Source organism: Dendropsophus ebraccatus, chromosome 15, assembly GCF_027789765.1.
Source record: "Dendropsophus ebraccatus isolate aDenEbr1 chromosome 15, aDenEbr1.pat, whole genome shotgun sequence".
NCBI lineage: Eukaryota > Metazoa > Chordata > Amphibia > Anura > Hylidae > Dendropsophus > Dendropsophus ebraccatus.
In genome coordinates this window covers 25,152,545-25,172,131 of record NC_091468.1, presented here as the reverse complement: position 1 = coordinate 25,172,131, position 19,587 = coordinate 25,152,545, and the positions used below count along the sequence as shown (strand labels likewise).

The 19,587-nt window shown below is 44.1% G+C and overlaps 1 protein-coding gene across 4 annotated transcripts in view; it reads left to right on the top strand.

Moving 5' to 3' along the window:
• LCLAT1 (lysocardiolipin acyltransferase 1) overlaps positions 1-18,660 on the top strand; it is an 85,602-nt gene extending 66,942 nt beyond the window's left edge. For all 4 annotated transcript variants that reach the window (XM_069954476.1, XM_069954477.1, XM_069954474.1 and 1 more), the window contains one exon: positions 12,373-18,660. In XM_069954476.1, the coding sequence (XP_069810577.1) occupies positions 12,373-12,872 (500 nt within the window). In that variant the 3' untranslated portion in view covers positions 12,873-18,660. The remainder of the gene's footprint in view (positions 1-12,372) is intronic.
• Positions 18,661-19,587: the final 927 nt, after the last annotated feature.

Below are 19,587 nucleotides of genomic sequence, written 5' to 3'. Positions count from 1 at the left end.
TCCACTTTAATTCTCCAGGTTTGAATAACTACAGTTCCCATCATAAAGGCTGCTATTGCTTGATGGGAGTTGTAGTTCTGTATTAGTGGAAGAGCCTCAGGTTGGGGATCTCAGAAGCAGAATGTAACCCTTAGATTACAGCCCTGTTGGGGGGGGGGGCATCTAGTCAGGATGTGCCCCCTCCCTGATGTTTACGGCCTTCAGTCGCCTTCACGTTGCGTCCAGGAGCGGCTCATCATAAGAAGGGAATTAGAGGCATGAAATGAAGCTTTTAATGAAGTGGGAGAGCGGTGACGTCAGGCGGGCTCAGCCATCGCCGCTTCCAGGTGGCCTAATGAAATGAAAATGAAGTTTATACCCTGGGCGGCTGTAAGCCTGGCTTGTTCTCTGCCGTGATTGAATCTTAATGAGAAGACACTGCTGTGTGCAAACATGTCCGGGCCGGCAGCGGGATTGTTATATATCAGGACACCAGACGCCTTGTGATATAGGAGCTGGTGCGCATCCGTCTTCTCTGTAATGGGAACCGATGGCCTGGAAGGGATGGCTATTAATAGTCCTGGTGTGCAGCGGCTATGTATAGAAAGTCATTATAGCCGGGGATGGAGGCGGCGTATAGTGTCCTGTATCAGGCACTGCCATTAATACTAATGTAATGTAGTGCAGGACCAGAAGGGGGCACTGATATAGCACATAACCCCTGCAGCAGTATGTCAGACGCTGGTTCCCCATAATAGTGTGTCACCCACCACTTCCGTATAACAAGGTCACCCACCGCTTCCCTATAACAGTGTGTCACCCACCGCTCCCCTATAACAGTGTGTCACCCACCGCTTCCCTATAGCAGTGTGTCACCCGCCGCTCCCCTATAACAGTGTGTCACTCACCGCTTCCCTATAGCAGTGTGTCACCCACCACTCCCCTATAACAGTGTGTCACCCACCGCTCCCCTATAACAGTGTGTCACCCACCGCTCCCCTATAACAGTGTGTCACCCACCGCTCCCCTATAACAGTGTGTCACCCGCCGCTCCCCTATAATAGTGTGTCACCCACCGCTCCCCTATAACAGTGTGTCACCCACCGCTCCCCTATAACAGTGTGTCACCCACCGCTTTCCTATAGCAGTGTGTCACCCGCCGCTCCCCTATAGCAGTGTGTCACCCGCCGCTCCCCTATAACAGTGTGTCACCCACCGCTCCCCTATAACAGTGTGTCACCCACCGCTCCCCTATAACAGTGTGTCACCCGCCGCTCCCCTATAACAGTGTGTCACCCGCCGCTCCCCTATAACAGTGTGTCACCCGCCGCTCCCCTATAACAGTGTGTCACCCGCCGCTCCCCTATAACAGTGTGTCACCCGCCGCTCCCCTATAACAGTGTGTCACCCGCCGCTTCCCTATAATAGTGTGTCACCCACAGGTCCCCTATAACAGTGTCACCCACCGCTCCCCTATACAGTGTTACCCGCCCCTCCCCTATAACAGTGTGCCACCCGCCGCTCCCCTATAGCAGTGTGTCACCCACAGCCCCCCTATAACACTGTCACCCGCCGCTCCCCTATAACAGTATGTCACCCACCGCTTCCCTATAACAGTGTGTCACCCGCCGCTCCCCTATAACAGTGTGTCACCCACTGCTCCCCTATAACACTGTCACCCACAGCTTCCCTATAACAAGGTCACCCACCGCTCCCCTGTAGCAGTGTGTAACCCACCGCTCCCCTATAAGTGTCGCTCCCCTATAACTGTTACCCGCCCCTCCCCTATAACAGTGTGTCACCCGCCGCTCCCCTATAACAGTGTGTTACCCATCGCACCCCTATAACAGTGTCACCAGCCACTCCCCTATGACAGTGTGTCACCCGCCGCTCCCCTATAATAGTGTGTCACCCGCCGCTCCCCTATAAGTGTGTTACCCATCGCACCCCTATAACAGTGTCGCTCCCCTATAACCTTTACCCGCCCCTCCCCTATAACAGTGTATTACTTGCCGCTCCCCTATAACAGTGTGTCACCCGCCGCTCCCCTATAACAGTGTGTCACCCGCCGCTCCCCTATAACAGTGTGTCACCCGCCACTCCCCTATAACAGTGTGTCACCTGCCACTCCCCTATAACAGTGTCACCAGCCGCTCCCCTATAACAGTGTGTCACCCGCCGCTCCCCTATAACAGTGTGTCACCCGCCGCTCCCCTATAACAGTGTGTCACCCGCCGCTTCCCTATAATAGTGTGTCACCCACAGGTCCCCTATAACAGTTTCACCCACCGCTCCCCTATACAGTGTTACCCGCCCCTCCCCTATAACAGTGTGCCACCCGCCGCTCCCCTATAACAGTGTGTCACCCACAGCCCCCCTATAACACTGTCACCCGCCGCTCCCCTATAACAGTATGTCACCCACCGCTCCCCTATAACAGTGTCACCCACCACTCCCCTATAACAGTGTGTCACCTGCCACTCCCCTATAACAGTGTGTCACCCGCCGCTCCCCTATAACAGTGTCACCAGCCACTCCCCTATAACAGTGTGTCACCCACCGCTCCCCTATAACAGTGTCACCAGCCACTCCCCTATAACAGTGTGTCACCCACCACTCCCCTATAATAGTGTGTCACCCGCCGCTCCCCTATAACAATGTGCCACCCACCGCTCCCCTATAACAGTGTGTCACCCACCGCTTCCCTATAACAGTGTGTCACCCGCCGCTCCCCTATAACAGTGTGCCACCCACCGCTCCCCTATAACAGTGTGTCACCCACCGCTCCCCTATAACAGTGTGTCACCCGCCGCTCCCCTATAATAGTGTGTCACCCGCCGCTCCCCTATAACAATGTGTCACCCGTCGCTCCCCACTGGTCTCTTATTATAGGTTACCAACCAGCCTTGTAACAGGGTCATCCAGTATTTTTCTGCCTGTATTTGCATAGTTGCCATCATGTCCCTGAATTACTCATCAAGGAGCAGAAATATGAAGAAGTTAATTGTATCTACATTCAGCATAGAATATAAGGGGTGTATTAGATTGTATCTAATAGAAGGTCTCTACCAGGTGTCTGAGCTCTGATTGCTGCATCATGGGGTTATCTCAGGCCTGGATAGAGTTACCCTTTAAGTCATATTAATATCTCTGACTCTTCCCTATCTGTTAGATTTTCTCAGTACATTTGTCTTTATCAATAACGTGAATCTCATACCCGGCTAAACAATTATTTCCGCTGCAAATTAAATAAGGCTTTGTCGCATTTGAAGCGATTTTTTTGCGAGCACGGCTGAGTTAATATTGGCTTTCAGCAGAGAATGTTTAACGTGTGAGCTGCTTCCCCGGGAACAAAATCGTAATTATCGTTTTATTTGTCAATCAATAGAATTAGTTTGCAGAAGAACGTCATTGGTGTTCAGATGCCTTGTACGGCGCTTGCGGCTGATAAAACGCTGCATAGTGTCGCCATCCTCAATTATTATAACAAGGGAGAATCTACGTATCATACTGATAATGGGCTGCAGTATCATTAATGGGGCCACTGCTGGCTGCTACAGTGTCACCCCGGGTTCACCTTTGCAACCATTCATGACTCCTATCTCGGGCAAAGGTTTGTCACTTGACCAACTATGACCACGCCAGGGTGTTATAAAATATAACCAGGCATCTGTTACTGGCAAAGTGGAGATTGTATTATTCAGCAGCATGACCCTGTTTGTCATTGTAAACCAGCAAAAGTAAATTACTGCACTAAGCATTTCTAACACAAGGTGGCGCAATGGAAAGCTGTACCACATCTGCCTGAACAGCAGAAGGTGTGTTCTCGTAACAGCACTCTATGTGGTCAGGAGGTAGTAGTGCAGGTAAAATAAGTTTGAATGTTAAAGGGGAACTCCACATCAGGAAAACTTGTTTTCTATCAAAAGTACATTAATAGTTATATAGATGTGGCCATACAATGTATTACCATATCTGTACCAGTTCTTTTACACTGGAAGCTGATTGAAATCCAGGAAGTGCAGAAAAACGGCCTCTGTGCCGATCCACATTGACTCATGTTCCCTCTGCTAATCCCCCCCTTAGGAGACAAATCTTCCATGCCTCTGTCTCACATGTGTGTGTTTGCTGAGCACAGGCTGATGATGCAGGCAGGGCGTGATGTCACAGGAGGCTTGGCTGGATCCCCCCAATCCCTTGAGTGATTCCCCATCTCTGACCAGCCAGAAGCAGCTGCAGCAACTTCACTGATTGTGCAAATCTCTGCAGTGAAATTAGAGCATAAATGTTCACATATGTTGGAGTTTCATTGCAGTACTGCAGTGTATTCACGAAAATGATGCAGTAACACAATTACATGATGCTAAACGGCACCGAGGATGAGAGCCTGCACTGCTAATCCCACCTGGATAAAAACAGTATATCCCATGTAAGATAATATCGGATAAAGTCCTTATTGTGGGGCTCAACCTCAATGATAAAAGATGCTTGATCATAATATGTATGTGAAGATGAAAAAGAAAAAAAAATGTAATTCAAAAAGTTCTTTACTTCCAATATCGGCGTTACAGGTAGTAACAGTGTGCTGTGTGGGTGGGAACACAATGAAATGATAAAGTACTGCAAATAATTCAGTAACACAATGTGTGTGAACAAAGCCTAGATGTTCTGCAGTAGATTTAGGTGGGGAATGGGCAGGGTGGAGGACTGTGATGAACAGCTGAGGGAAAGCATTGCATTCTGGAACCTGTAGTACTGTGTAGAACTGCTTAACCTGGAAGTACAGCCACACAATACAGAACAAAGACCCCCAAAACAAATGGATTTTTGGTAGTTTCAAAACTGGAATAGATAGGTAAGGAATGCTATATGCTTCTGCAGAAGGTTCATTTTTTTACCTCTACCTGGAGTTCCCCTTTAACATTCATTTCAGGCTGCTTAACCCGCACCCATCTTTTCAAAAGATATTTAAAAAATCATTGAGAACCACCTCCGTGGTGTACAGCTATTTCTTAGTCTCTCTGTTTAAGGAAAGAAATAGCAGCAGCAGGATCAGCGCAAGCAGCGGATTTGTTCAAAGCCTTGGCCTCCTGCTGCTGCCAAGAAGCTAAAGGGAGATGGTGGGGAGAATACACTACCGCACTATGGGAATACAACAGTAGGTCAGTCCTGAGCTTTATGGGTGGTCAGAGATTAGAGGGAAGCTTTGATTTACTTTTTAGGAACAGTGTGGATCATCTTAAACTGGCAGACAGGCTGAGCTTGCAGGTGCACAGCCCAGGCTTCTCGTTCTTTATACATCTTATACACATCTCATAGTCTTTGCTCATCTAATTTCTTATACTCCTCTTATACATGTCTAATAGCCTTATATACATCTTATTTCTTATACACGTTTAAATGCCTTCTATACATCTGAGGCATATCTTATTTCTTATAGCCTTATATACATATTATGCATATCTTATTTCTTATACTCCTCTTATACACATCTTATAGCCTTATATACATCTCATGCATACAGTATCTCATTTCTTATACTCCTCTTATACACGTCTTATAGCCTTATATACAACTCATACATACAGTATCTTATTTCTTATACCCCTCTTATACACGTCTTATAGCCTTATGTACATCTTATGCACATCTTATTTCTTATACATATTCTAAACTCGTTTTATACGTCTTAAAGTCTTATACTAATCTTATACTCCTCATATACAAATCTGAAAGTCTTCAAACGATTTCATACGTGAGATCCTCCTAATCTTATACACATTTTACAGTCTTGTACACTTATACTGATCATACCTACCTTAGATTCATCTTTCTATACACTTCTGATAATTGTCTTGTATCTATTTTTAGTCTTCTCTACAGATCTTCTATTCATCCTGTAGTCTCGTACACATCTCAGATGTGTCTCAATTGCCTTGTAGCCTTATATTCTTCATGTTGTGTTTCTGTATTCTGTACTATTTTATAGTGTTATTTATAGAACATCTTACCGTTTTAGACACTACTTATGATTTATGTACATCTTAGTCTTTTACACGTCAGTCATGTCTTATATTGACTTTGTAGTCTTCGTACACACTTTATGGTGTTATATGTTTTATGTATGTCCTGTAGTCTTCTCATATCTCACAGCCTTATACACAGATATCACACCTCTTATACACATCTAGTATCAGTGTCTTTTACACATCGTAAACACATCACATTTATCTTATATACATCTTCTAGTCATCTTATATACCCTCCGCACCTTCCACCATCCATCTATGACATGTCAGACATAGGACTCGTGTACGGCCTATAAGCCATCAGCACACTTTTTGGCGCAGTCTATCTATCATGGGGGCAGCGTTATGTTTTTACTAAGAATTAGTTGAGATTTCAGGGAGTCGGTCCATATTCATAGTCGGTCCAAGTCAGCAGAGCGGGTACAGGGCGTATGGGGGACATACGAGGCCTCAGCAGCACTTTATGAAAGTTTCTAGGATTGAGCGACCGATCTGCTGCCTCAGCACATTGCACTACGACGCAAGCCTCATCCCCGCACCGCCACGAGGCGGACATTCATCAAGGTGTTCGTCTTGGAGCTGACGCCAGTCATCCTGAGGCTACGTTACTGATGTCAAAGGCGAGCAGAGGGTCTGGTTCTCCCTGCAGAGCCCCGAGGGGGGAGGGGGAGCGTATAATGGCATCTTATAAGTGCCGAGCGCTCAGCCTGCACTCGCTGCGGCCCCTCACACCTCTTGGCCTCGATACGTTAAAGAAAATTACAGGCGAATCTTCAAAGTGACGGCTCAGCAGATCCGCAGAGAAAAATTTGGCTTTTTTGTTAAATTGTTCGACCATTGAAATAAATGAAATGTACAAGTGGCGTGTGCGGCGGCGGCGGAGTCTATAAATAGCCGAGAAACCAGAGGGATAATGGCGAGAGCAGATTGTTCCAGAAAAGACGTAAGGCCATTATAATCTATTGTAAGGAACGCTCCGCCGCTCTATATCGTCTGAGGCGTTATTATTATCTGTACAGAGACGGCGACAGCTCCACAATACAGAGTATCACTGTATCTAAGCTGACCATGGCTGATGCACCAATGTATCTAAACCTAGCATGTGATTCTGTCTGCTAAGCTAATGTATCCAAGCCTAGCAGGTGTGATACTCTGCTGTATCAGTGTATCTAAGACTAGCAGGTGTGATGCCGTCAGCTAACACAGTATATCTAAGCCTTATGTGTGTGATATTGTCAGCTGAGCCAGGTATGATACTGTCTGCTATACCAGTGTATCTAAGCTTATCATGTGTGATATTGTCTTCTTATCAAGTGTATCTAAACCTAGTATGTATGGTGTGTTAAAACCTAGCATGTGTCATGCTGCTTGCAGATCTGCTGTATCTAAACCTAGAATGTGTGATACTGTCTGAAGAGCTTCTATGTCTGAACTTAGTGTGTGATACCTCTTGCTAAGCTTAGTATGTGAATTACACTCTGCTGAGCAGTGTAGCTAAGCCCAGCTTGTGTGATACTGCGGATCTGCTGTATCTAAGTGTTTCATGTGTGATACGGTCTGCTGAGCTTCTGTATCTATACCTAAGATGTAGGATAGTGTCTGCTGAGCAATGTATCTAAGCACTTTGTGTGTGATGCTGTCTGCTGAGCAATGTATCTAAGCATTTTATGTGTGATGCTGTCTGCTGAGCCAATGCATTTAAGCCTATGGGAGGAGATTTATCAAACATGGTGTAAAGTGAAACTGGCTCAGTTGCCCCTAGTAACCAATCAGATTCCACCTTTCATTTTCTAAAGAGTCTGTGAGGAATGAAAGGTGGAATCTGATTGGTTGCTAGGGGCAACTGAGCCAGTTTCACTTTACACCATGTTTGATAAATCTTCCCCATTGTGTGTAAAACTGCCCACTGTATCTAATAATAAGGTGTAATACTGTCTACTAAGTTGTGCATCTAAACCTGTCATGTGTGATACCGTCATCTGAATCATGTATCTAAGCTTTTCTCATATAATAAAGTCTGCTGATCTGACGTGTCTAAACCTTTCGTGTCTGCTGAGGAGGTGTATTGAAGCTTATCATGTAAGATACTGTCTGTGGAGCCAGTGTATCCAAGTTTATCTTATGAGATACGTCCTGAAGAGCTGTGTGCCACTGTCTGTAAAGCTGTGTATCTAAGCCTGTCGTGTGATGCAGTCTGTGTGTAGTGATGTATAAGCGGTGGTAGTGTATCATTGTGCATCACACATCACCCAGTATGAGCGCTAAAGCCACCTTCGCCTCGTCTGTTCCTTCATTCGTGAAAATGGTTATTCAAGCAGAACGCCTGGTAGAAGTAATATCCCTGCCAGGGCGGTGGGCACAGCTGGCCCATGCCACACAGCAATAATAATATATTACATTGTTCTTATCAGACCAGGGCCATTACCTGTCCACGCATTAGCTATTAAAGGGCCCCTTAGTTTGAAATTAGGAAAAATCACCCATTAAACTCAGTCCTTGAGTCATCCATCAGCTGTTTATGAGGTTGTGCGGCTGTCAAGGCAAGCTGGGAGTTCTAGTCTTTCAACAGCTGGAGAGCCACAGGCTGAGAGGCTCCACCGCAATGAAAGTTCTTCCTATCCTTGACTACTTTAGCCAATCACAACATATCACATACTCTTCTTTTCTATGCCATGACACAGTGCACTGGATTGTGCATGTGAAGGGAGAAAGAGTTACTGATGCACTGGGTTTGTAAGGTGATGTGTGAGCAGAAAGGAAAGAAACAGCAGCAATGAAGGAGTTACATTGAGCATTGAACTGCTCCTAAGAAGCTAAAGGGAGGGAGAGATTATACTTATAGCACTGTGGGTATACAGCTGTAGGTTCACTCATAACTACACAAGGGACAGCTGTCCTGAGTGTTATGGGAGGTCAGATGTGAGAAAAGCTTTGATTTACCTTTCAGGACCAGTGTGAATCATCTTCAGCAGGTGGACTGGCTATGCTTGCAGACACACAGCCCAGGCTTTCTTAGGCAGTCTCTCTCCTGCACATAGAAAGGTTAGGGGTGATTTCCTGACAGGTCTGTTTAGTAAGTATTTGTATTCTATATAAAATAACAATTTATAGCTTCTTTTCTTACAACTTTGCTTTATACCGTTTTTTTTGTTACTCCTGCTGGAAGTACATGAGTGACTTGTCAACTGGGTGTAACCATTAGCCATGTCAGTACAGTGTGTCCCCGCACAGTCCCTATCAGCATGGACTGTGCAGCGTAAGACTGTGGGAGACCACCTTCTGACAAGGGTAATGGCCACGTTCAGTTGTCAATTTATCAATACATTTTTTCAGGAGGATTAAAAGAGACACATTGCAGTGTTCTAAGAAAAGATGACAGAGCAATGGTATCTCAGGGCAGTATATGTATTAACTAAAAGAGGTCAGGAGAGCGGCCAGATAAACTTATAGCTATAGCTTCCTATTAGACAAAGCAATTTTTCCTTTCCTCTTTAATAACGATAAACGATTGCAAACAACCTGAATTTATTCACCACGGAACAATAGTTATTAGTTACGATCATTCGTACACTATAGTTTACGAACGATCGTAATAAGGAACAAACGATGTACGAAAGATTTGTGAGCGATGGTCAGTTAAGAATATGCAATCAACGGCATACGAACTAATTTTCGTTAGTCGTTTGGTTGATGCCTTCATACATACCGAAAGGTTTTCTTCTAAATTGGAACGATATAACGATTTCTCTCCTGAAAATCTTTCCGCATAATAGGGCCCTAATTCATCAAAGACTAAACAACTGTTTCACCCGGTTCCTTTCGGCAGCCTTCCCGGAAGTATCCACATGTTCTCCTCCATCTTGTACAGCGTAGAGAGACACCCGCCGAGAGTTAGGCACATCATAGACACCTTGAAATTGGAGTCCAAATTAAATTAAATTTCTGCGTCGGATCCCCCCGGCACACACTGCGCTTGTGTTCACCTTTCACTTGCGTCCTGTCGAATGAAGCTGAATCTATCAAATAAAGTCAGGAGACAATCTAATCCGGAGAAAATAACGTTCTGAGATAAAGTCGCTTATCATAATAGAAGCGTCTGATCATCCCCGACGCCGAGCCCCTCCACTTCTCATCTGTCCCCATTATGCCACTTAAACTCATGACCTATAGCCAGTGGTGGCAGCCATATTTATCAGGATGCATTCTATTTATTCACTATGGAAGTATCTGGCTCCACACTGGCCTCTTCCTATGATATCCTGCAGATGGTAGAAGAGCAGGCAGAAGGGTAATGGTGCCCATATACCTAAGAACAAAGTCAGCCAGACCTGCTCAACTTCCAAATATCTTATGTGTATTGGGGTGTGTCTATTCTTTCCCTATAGGGGATGTCAGAAGAAAGAAGGATATGGCGTGGCAAACTTTAGTTTTGTTCACAAGGGACATAGCCACCTCTGGTGGGTGGTTTTGGCTTATACACCTTAGAGGGGGTATGAGCCAAAACCATTCGCCCAGAGAAGACTGCAGGAATAGCCGCTGCAGCTGTATGTAGCTATAACGCTACACTTAGATATTACCCTGAGACCTAAAACTTTCTAATATAGTGTTATCCCTCATAGTAGTGGCTTGAGGGAGTTTATGATGTATTCACCTCTACCAGGAAGTTGTGTAGTCTTTTCATTTTCAGTGTAGTATTGTCTCCACCTCCTTGGTTCCTCCCTCTCTTGCAAAACACAACAATCACTGAGCTCAGAAGAAAAATATCAACTGAGTACTCATTCAAGAGTCCCTATTGATACATTGCCCCCTAAAAATTTTGAATATGAAAAAAGGGGTTTGTGGAGCCTCAGTTATGAGTCTCAAAACACAGGAATACCTGTTGTTAAGGGTTGCCTCCCAATGGGGAGATCACCAAACCACCCTGATACGTAGCCCCTTAAAGGGGTAGTCCATCAAAAAAAATTTTCTTTCAAATCAACTGGTGCCATAAAGTGCCAGAGATTTGTAATTCACTTCTATTAAAAATTTTTAAGTCTTCCAGTACTTATCAGCTGCTGTGTGTCCAGCAGGAAGTGGTGTTTTCTTTCGTGTCTGACCCAGTGCTCCCTGTTGCCTCCTCTGTCCATGTCAGGAACTGTCCAAAGCAGGAGCAAATCCCCATAGAAAACCTCTCCTGCTCTCCAGACTGGAAATAATACAACTTCCTGTTGGGCATACAGCAGCTGATAAGTACTGGAAGGCTTGAGATTTTTTAATAGAAGTAAATTACAAATCTCTGGCACTTCATGGCAGCAGTTGATTTGAAAGAAATTTTTTTTGGGTGAACTACCCCTTTAAGTCTAACTCAGTTGCGAGTATTGCAACAAGACAAGGGAAATACCTAAGCCAGGCATCCATCCACAGACAGCTGTTTCAGGGTTAGCCAGAATCCTACTCCATGTTGATGAGGTGCAATACCCCGAAACAGCTGTCTGTGGATGGATGCCTAGTTTAGGTATTTTCTTATTTGTGCCCCAATACTCGTAACCGAGTGGGACTTAAAGGGGCCACATATCAGGTTGGTTTGGTGATCTCCTCATTAGGAGGCACCCTTTAGCATTGGGTTTCCTTCCTAGTAGGGATATCTGGCTATTCCTGTGTTTTGAGACTTGTAACTAAGGCTCCATCACTGACCAGCCCCTCCAGCCTACATTACCTTCTCTTTGTCATATACACATTTACATGTTTATCTTTATTGGGACATATAGGGAAGAATGAGTCGTTTTTACAGCATGATAAATAATGCTACAGGCAGAGGAGGAGAAGGAATGAATACAACAGCTTTTGCAGACTTGCTGTGTAAAGAGAGCCTGCTCTTTAGAGGAATGTTCTGCAGACACTCTGGCAGGGAACTGTAGTGCTGTGGGAGGGGAGTAGGCAGGGTGGGAGGACTGTGATGAACAGCTGAGAGAAAACACTGCTTTCTGGGAATTGTAGCCAAGAGCAACTACTCAACCAGACACACATAATAGATTTTTGGTAGTTTCAGAACTGGGGGAAGACAGTAAAGCAATGCTATATGCTTCTGAAGGATTTTTTATTGCACTTTAGTGATTTTCGGTGATGTAAAGATTGGCCCCTGGTATCAGCACAAGGTCACCCGGCAGTCAGTGGAGAGAAGTTTTCATTTACAGATTAAACTGAGCCACCAGTAAGAAAAAGAGGATTATCTTAAAATTGCTGAAATCTATAGGCTAAGAGGGAGGAGCCTTAGTAGTAGTAAGAGGGGCACAAAAGTGGGAGGAGCCTCTGTATGTGCTATGAAGTTGTTGTCCAAGATGCCTGCTTTTGTTTTATTGATTTGGATTCTGCTGGCTTCTTTCAGGTAACAACCTCGACGCCATCCATGACATCACCGTGGCCTACCCTCACAACATTCCTCAAACCGAGAAGCACCTCCTCAAGGGAAACTTCCCCAAGGAGATCCACTTCCACGTCCGCAGGTATCCCGTCAGCAGCCTGCCAGTCTCTAAGGAAGACCTCCAGCTGTGGTGCCAGGAGCGCTGGAAGGAGAAGGAGGAGAGGCTGCGGACCTTCTACCAAGGCGAGAGATACTTCGACGTCACCAGACGCAGCCGCATCCCTCCTTGTAAATCAGAACTCAGGGTTCACGTGATAAAGTTTGCGTCGTTTCTGTACTGGACGACTTTCATCATTGCCTCCTTTTACTTCATCTACCTGTACAGCATTGTCAGGTGGTACAGCCTCTTCATGATCCTCATCTTCACCCTTCAGGAAAAGTACTTTGGGGGACTGGAGCTCATCGAGCTGGCATGTCACCGATATCACACCATCCGGCAAGCCGCGGCAGGCAAGCAAAAATAATACAGGGCTGTCTATTTATGATACTTTTATAATATCCACCATATTGTGCATGAGAACCAGGTGACCCCAGGCCCTCCAGAATGCTGAGATTTGTTGTCCACCAGTGCCTGGAAAGCCTATGGTTGCCCCACCATTGGGGAGAGCCATAGAGTAGAATCCTCACCGATTCCTAAAGGAAAAATGGTCACTGCACACGGCAAAGAGTCGATCTTCTTCAGAACCTGTCAAAGATTTACAAAACTTTTGTATGTCCCTCCCTGCCTTAAGATGTGTAAACTGCAGTGTGTATTGGTATCAGAAGTTACCTATGGACTCTGTTCCTCCACAATGCTTTTCACTGCAGCTCTGCTTGTTAAGATTAGCTTCTGGCTGTCACCACAAGCTCAGCTCCAAACTCTGATTCTGCTTGTATTTTTATGGTTGATATCAGTGGTGCTAGTTCTCGAAAGAGCTAGTCATAGTCATTGCTGGTTCTGAAGAAGAGTCTCTGATCAACACCAGAGAGACTCTGGCTTTTTAAAGTGATACTGTCTCTCCCCTTACTCTGTGTGCGGTTCTTCACACCATCCACAAGCTTAGATGTTGCACATTTGATATATACCTGTATAAAACTTGTTTGTGTCGCCTTTATGCTGTAAAATAATTGTAAAATTCATTTAATCAGTGGACTGTGTTGACTGGGGGGAAGGGGGGGCTTCCTGCCATGAAGCCCCGCCCAGGTGACACTGATAACCAATGAAATGAAGTGAGAGTAAACTGGGTAACAGTATCCCTTAAAGGGTGAGGCTTGACTGAATGTATTCAGAGGGTTAACCAGTCATCTGGTAAAATACTAGAAAAATGCCGAAATTGTCTTTTTACATGGAAGTTTTTGGGTGATGTGTGTTCGGTAGACAATCAGTAGTTTTCTTTATACTGTATCTGTGTTTGTTTGTGCACCATTGTTTACCATTATTTTTTTTTTTATTATTTTCTTATTGTTTATTTTATGAAATCCTGCCAGAAGGGGCGGCGGATGTGCCTATTATGAATGTACACAATTCGTCATTTAACGTTGATCACAGTTTGTTGCTTTTTGGTATTAAGATTAAGGAGAGCTTCATTATGGAAGGAAAATTTATGTTCAGGAAAAAATTTCCTTATTTTATGCTGAGAATGCAGGGGCCACAGCACTAATTTACCACTACGTCCCATTCTATGGCTCGCCTTATGCATGAAATGAATAAGCATTCAGCCGACAACTGTCTACCGATTCCTTCATACACATGCATAGCTTAGCCAAATCTATGTGTTCTCAATTGGGAGAAAGCCACTACCATACAGCTCTGGCTGCATATTTCCCTGAGAGCATAAGGATGAAGCAGTTTAGATGGCTGCCCAGCCCCACCGGCATTGGTGACTTCAGCTAACACTTATCCAGTGAGTATGACCAGCTGATGTTTTCTGGCCACCCAGCTGTGCAGAGATCTGCATCCGGCACCATTTACTTGGACCGGTCTGGCTGCAGTTCCCTGGACAAGAGAAGGCGAGGGTGAAGCTGTGCAAGGAAAAACACAAAGACTAAGACATTTCAGATCCCCATTGTCCTAGGGATATGCTATCAGTTCACAGGACAAGACCCTGATGTAAAATTTCCATAGTTGTCCTCCCCCTAAGATAATCTTTTTCTGGTGCGATAAGGCGGAAAGAAGTCAGTAGAAATTGTTTAAATTGTCTGGCTTACTGAGCCAGAAGTGTTAATGTTAATTTATTACAGGAGACATGTTTAGACTATTGGAAAATAAATGGAAAGACCAGAACGGGTTCCGAAGCCTTGTAGAACTTTAAAGGGGTTGTCCAGCGCTACAAAAACATGGCCACTTTCCCCCTACTGTTGTCTCCAGATTGGGTGGGGTTTTGAAACTCAGTTCCATTGAAGTAAATGAAGCTTAATTGCAAACCGCACCTGAACTGGAGACAACAGTAGGGGAAAAAGTGGCCATGTTTTTGTAGCGCTGGATAACCCCTTTAAGACTGGCCTTAACCAAATCATTGGTGTTGACCTCTAGACATGTACACTCACCAACTATTCTGGTTCTTTCCTACAATAACCCTTCAATGAAGTATTGTAGCCCACCATTCTCTGTAAGCTGTACTTGACTAATACTGCAATGGAACGTAAAATCATACAATCTTCTCTCATGGGAATATCCATTAGGTCATGGAATTTTTGGTTGTCTGTTGTGAATACGGGTTATACCTGCACAAACCATTCAGACCATTGTCCTTTAGATATAGTTTTTATCTAATCTGCCACTAAATTGATTAATGGGGGTCTGTGATTTTGTGTCCTCATTGTAAATCTTGTAAATCTTATCTATCCAAGAAGTGATCAGTAATTTGCACCCTCAGTGCTCCAGGGCTCAGGCCTTAGGTATTGGTGTATGAGTTCTGGATGGTAAATATTTTGACTCTGGATCCCTGTGGCATGTACATATGTACTTGGTCCGTTTTCATGGTCCTTCACTAGTGTGTTTGGTCCTTTCCTTATTTTTAGCTATTATAAAGCCACATTCATTAGGTTCATTCTACAATTATATAACATTGGACTGGATAAGAATCTGGAACCTCAAATCCAGAACAAAGAGGCTGAACACAGTCTCAAGTAAGTGTATATTCTTTTTTGGATCTGTCCATTAATCTGCTTTTCTATCTGATCCCATTAATTCTGAAATAAAGGAACTTTATTGTACGTTTTACGGGATAAAGCTTTGCAACTTATGTGATGTAATTCGGTGCCAGTCTATTACAATCTACTATATCGACAGTATAAGTCTATTACAATCTAGTATATCGACAGCTATCTTTGAGGTGAGACAGGCTATCAATATATCCGCCAGATCATAAGATCCCTCAAAAGGCAAAATCCCCTCTGTATCCTCATCCACCATGTCCATGACCCCCACCTCTTCCCAGATGAACATAGGCTCTTAGGTTAGCCTTCCTTAACGTCTTTTCTTGACAATGTTTACATGACTGGAAATTTTTGAAACGGTTTCAGAAACTTCTGTGTCCAAAGTGGATTGACGGCCCATCTGTGACCCAACCATAATGCTTCTGACGTATTGGAAGATCTATTGTTGAGGACTTCAAGGGTGTTATCCAGACCTTTAACACTTGCACTGTGTAGGAGGCAGCCTTGTTCCTCCTCTCTGGCAGCTTTCAGGAAACTCTCTTGGAGATAATTCAATGGTTTACTAAACCTTTTGTTTCTTGAAGTTTACTTTGCAACTTTTGGTGGAAAATAGATGGAGATACGTGTGCAATGTTTATGGATCTTCTTCAGCAGTTTTACTGGTGTCAGTATTGTTTCTGCAACTAACACTTGTAACCAGTTCATAAATAGGAACAGAACCCTTGTCCTGGACTGTGATCTTAGTGCTTGAGCGTCCATCAATGTATTTGCAGAATCGGATAGGTGACTTTGCATTTGAAACAGTTCCGATCATTGGAGAGCCTCCATCTATTGGACAGCAGACCTCATGTAAAATATAGACCATACATGAATTAACCATCTTAACCTGTGGCCGAAAGACCTGTTGAGTCATGAGACTTTAGGAAAGAAGACAAGTTTTAGCTAATCTACTGTTGCCCAGGGCAGTCCACTCAACCAAGTTGACTCCTTTTAAGCAAGATTGGTCATCAGAAGCACCATTTTGACAAAGAAATGGCCACGTAATAGTATTTTCATGGTCTGGAGATGGTTCTTGTTTTTATGCATGTACAATCAGCTTGGTCAATGGTGAACATTCACTTTGTGTCAGGAGACCAAAAGAGCCTCATGCAGGACAATCCGCCCACCCAACATAGCTATGGTTGTGTAGACCCATGGTAGAGGAGGCTTTATCTACTACGGTAGAACTTGTACATAAGAGTTTTGCACAATCCAACAATCTTGATAATTCTATGGTTGAATTATCTGGGATTTACTCTAGACTTGTGAGAAACGGTTTATCTGGTGCATTAGTTGATCATTAATTCTTCTACTAAAAATGCTTTATAGCCCTAGATTGATACAGGAAACCTACTGCCGGGAAGCTAAGGATGAAAGTGTAGTAACCCAGCATTAGAATTTTTGAATGAAGTTTAAAGGGATGCTCTTACGTCAGGTAAATACAAAGGCTGTAGAAGCATATAGCATTGCTTACCTGTCTGCCCCAGTTCTGAAACCATCAGAACACCTTTTGTTTTTGGGTATGTAATCATGTCCTCTCAATTCCCAGAATGCATTGCTTTCCCTCAGCTTTCCATCACAACCCTCCTACAGCACTCTGGCAAGTTCCCCTCCCAGAACTGTTGCGGAAAATTTCAGTACATAGCAGACTACTGCTCTGCAGTCAGTAACTGCAGCACCTGCTGTACTCACTTCCTAAATGCACCTCTGCCTGTGGCATCATTCATCACAAGGCAGAATGCTGTAATCACACCTCATTCTTCCCTAATGTCCCAATAAAGACATATATGTATATGACAAGGAGATGGTGATGTAGGCTGTAGGGACTGGTCAGAGGAGATGACAACACTCAGTGGGGGGAAGGGCTCAAGCTCAGTGACAAGATCCAGCCAAGCCTTCCGAGATAGCAGAAGATGATGCATTATCTCATTATCATTATCATAACTAAGCTCAGCCAATCGCGGCTGAGCAGCTGATGACGCGGCACAGGGGGGCCGGCATGAGGGACACGTCATCTGCTGCTCAGCCACGATTGGCTGAGCTTAGTTATGCTCAGCCAATCGCGGCTGAGCAGCTGATGACGCGGCAGAGGGGGGCCGGCATGAAGGAGTGCTGGTGCGGGCCGGCCGGCCTCCCGAAGATTACATCATTGTCACAAGATGGCGGACGGGGTCGACACGAATCAGGTGAGTATAGGTATGTATAGTGCACTACACTTCCGCGGGTGGGGGGGACACGGGGAAGGGGGCCATTCACTAACATAACATACATTACAAAGTTGTATAACTTTGTAATGTGTTGTTTAGTAAATAATTTTCTAACGCCGCACTACCCCTTTAAGGGATATATCAAGTAAAAGCATGCTGAAGCCAAATGTGTTGCTGATAACACTATATTAATAAGTTATATATCATGGGGTAATGGTTTTATTTATTTATAATCTTCTGATATCGGAATACCCCTTAAATGCATTCACTCTCTATTTGTCATTTGCACTAATTGATCAGTAAAGTTGAAGAAGCTATGCTCCCCCTTGTTTTATTGTTTTTTTTTAAAAGGAAACCTATCACCCCCACAGTGTAAACACTTGGCCGATGAGCGCCATATTGTGCCCATCTATGTCTGGCAGTAACCGGGTTACTGTGTGTAATTGCACTTTATATTCTAAAAACAATCCAAGCCAAACCCTGATGTAGATGACGACTATTTATACGATCCCTATAGAATAGCGTCCTGTCTGTTTTTAGCTTCTATGTAAGTGATAAGTGGTGGTGACGTGAGAGGCTATATCGCCATCCGGTGTGTATCTGAATGAAGAGAACCCGTCCGTTCAGGCTTTTTTTATGGGGCTTATTTATATCATTCTGCTTTTAATGATTGTTTTCTGTTTGATATTCTGATCCTCTTTCTTTCTCCTATAATCCCTGTTTCATCCCTTTATCAGCCAACGCCGTCACTTTCTCTGATGTGTTCACTCATTTTTTCTTTGTAATCATTTGTGAAGGGATCAAATGTGTTGTAGACCCTTTGAAAAGTGCATTGTTACTGTGTATGAATAAAAAAGATTAAAACTTTTATCAGCCTCGTGGTTAACATTCTGCAGAGAAAATCTGTAAAATTATTCCTTTAAGAGCATCTACAACCTTTACATAATGGAAATAGATTGTACCCAGACCCTGAAGTCTGAGAGGCCTAAGAGCTGCTTCTCCATATAAGAAGACACCAGAACTATAAGTAGTACATGGTGGGTGCAGGGGCCAGGAGCTTCATGTTATGTCTCTAAAGAGCAATCTACACCAGAAATGATAAACACCTGCCCACCATTTCTGTACATATAATATTAGGATACTTGGTGCATACATTACATTACTTATCTTGTACTGATCCTGAGTTACATCCTGTATCTCCAGAGCTGCACTCACTATTTTGCTGGTGGGGTCACTGTGTACATACATTACATTACTTATCCTGTACTGATCCTGAGTTACATCCTGTATTATGCTCCAGAGCTGCACTCACTATTCTGCTGGTGGAGTCACTGTGTATATACATTACATTACAGATTCTGATTTACATCCTGTATTATACCCCAGAGCTGCACTCACTATTCTTCTGGTGGGGTCACTGTGTACATACATTACATTACTTATCCTGTACTGATCCTGAGTTACATCCTGTATTATACTGCAGAGCTGCACTCACTATTCTGCTGGTGGGGTCACTGTGTACATACATTACATATCCTGTACTGATCCTGAGTTACATCCTGTATTATACTCCAGAGCTGCACTCACTATACTGCATGGGTGGCTATGCTTTTTATGTATCTCCTATTAATGTCAATAAGAACTAATTATGAAAGATAGTAGCCTTGGATTCCTAACTACTTCTCTTTGCCACACGCAGGCTATAAGGGGCAGAGGCACTATCTTTTATTGAGATGTAAATACCCATTAAATGAAAGGGAACATAGAAGCATTACAGACATGCGGTGGGATATTT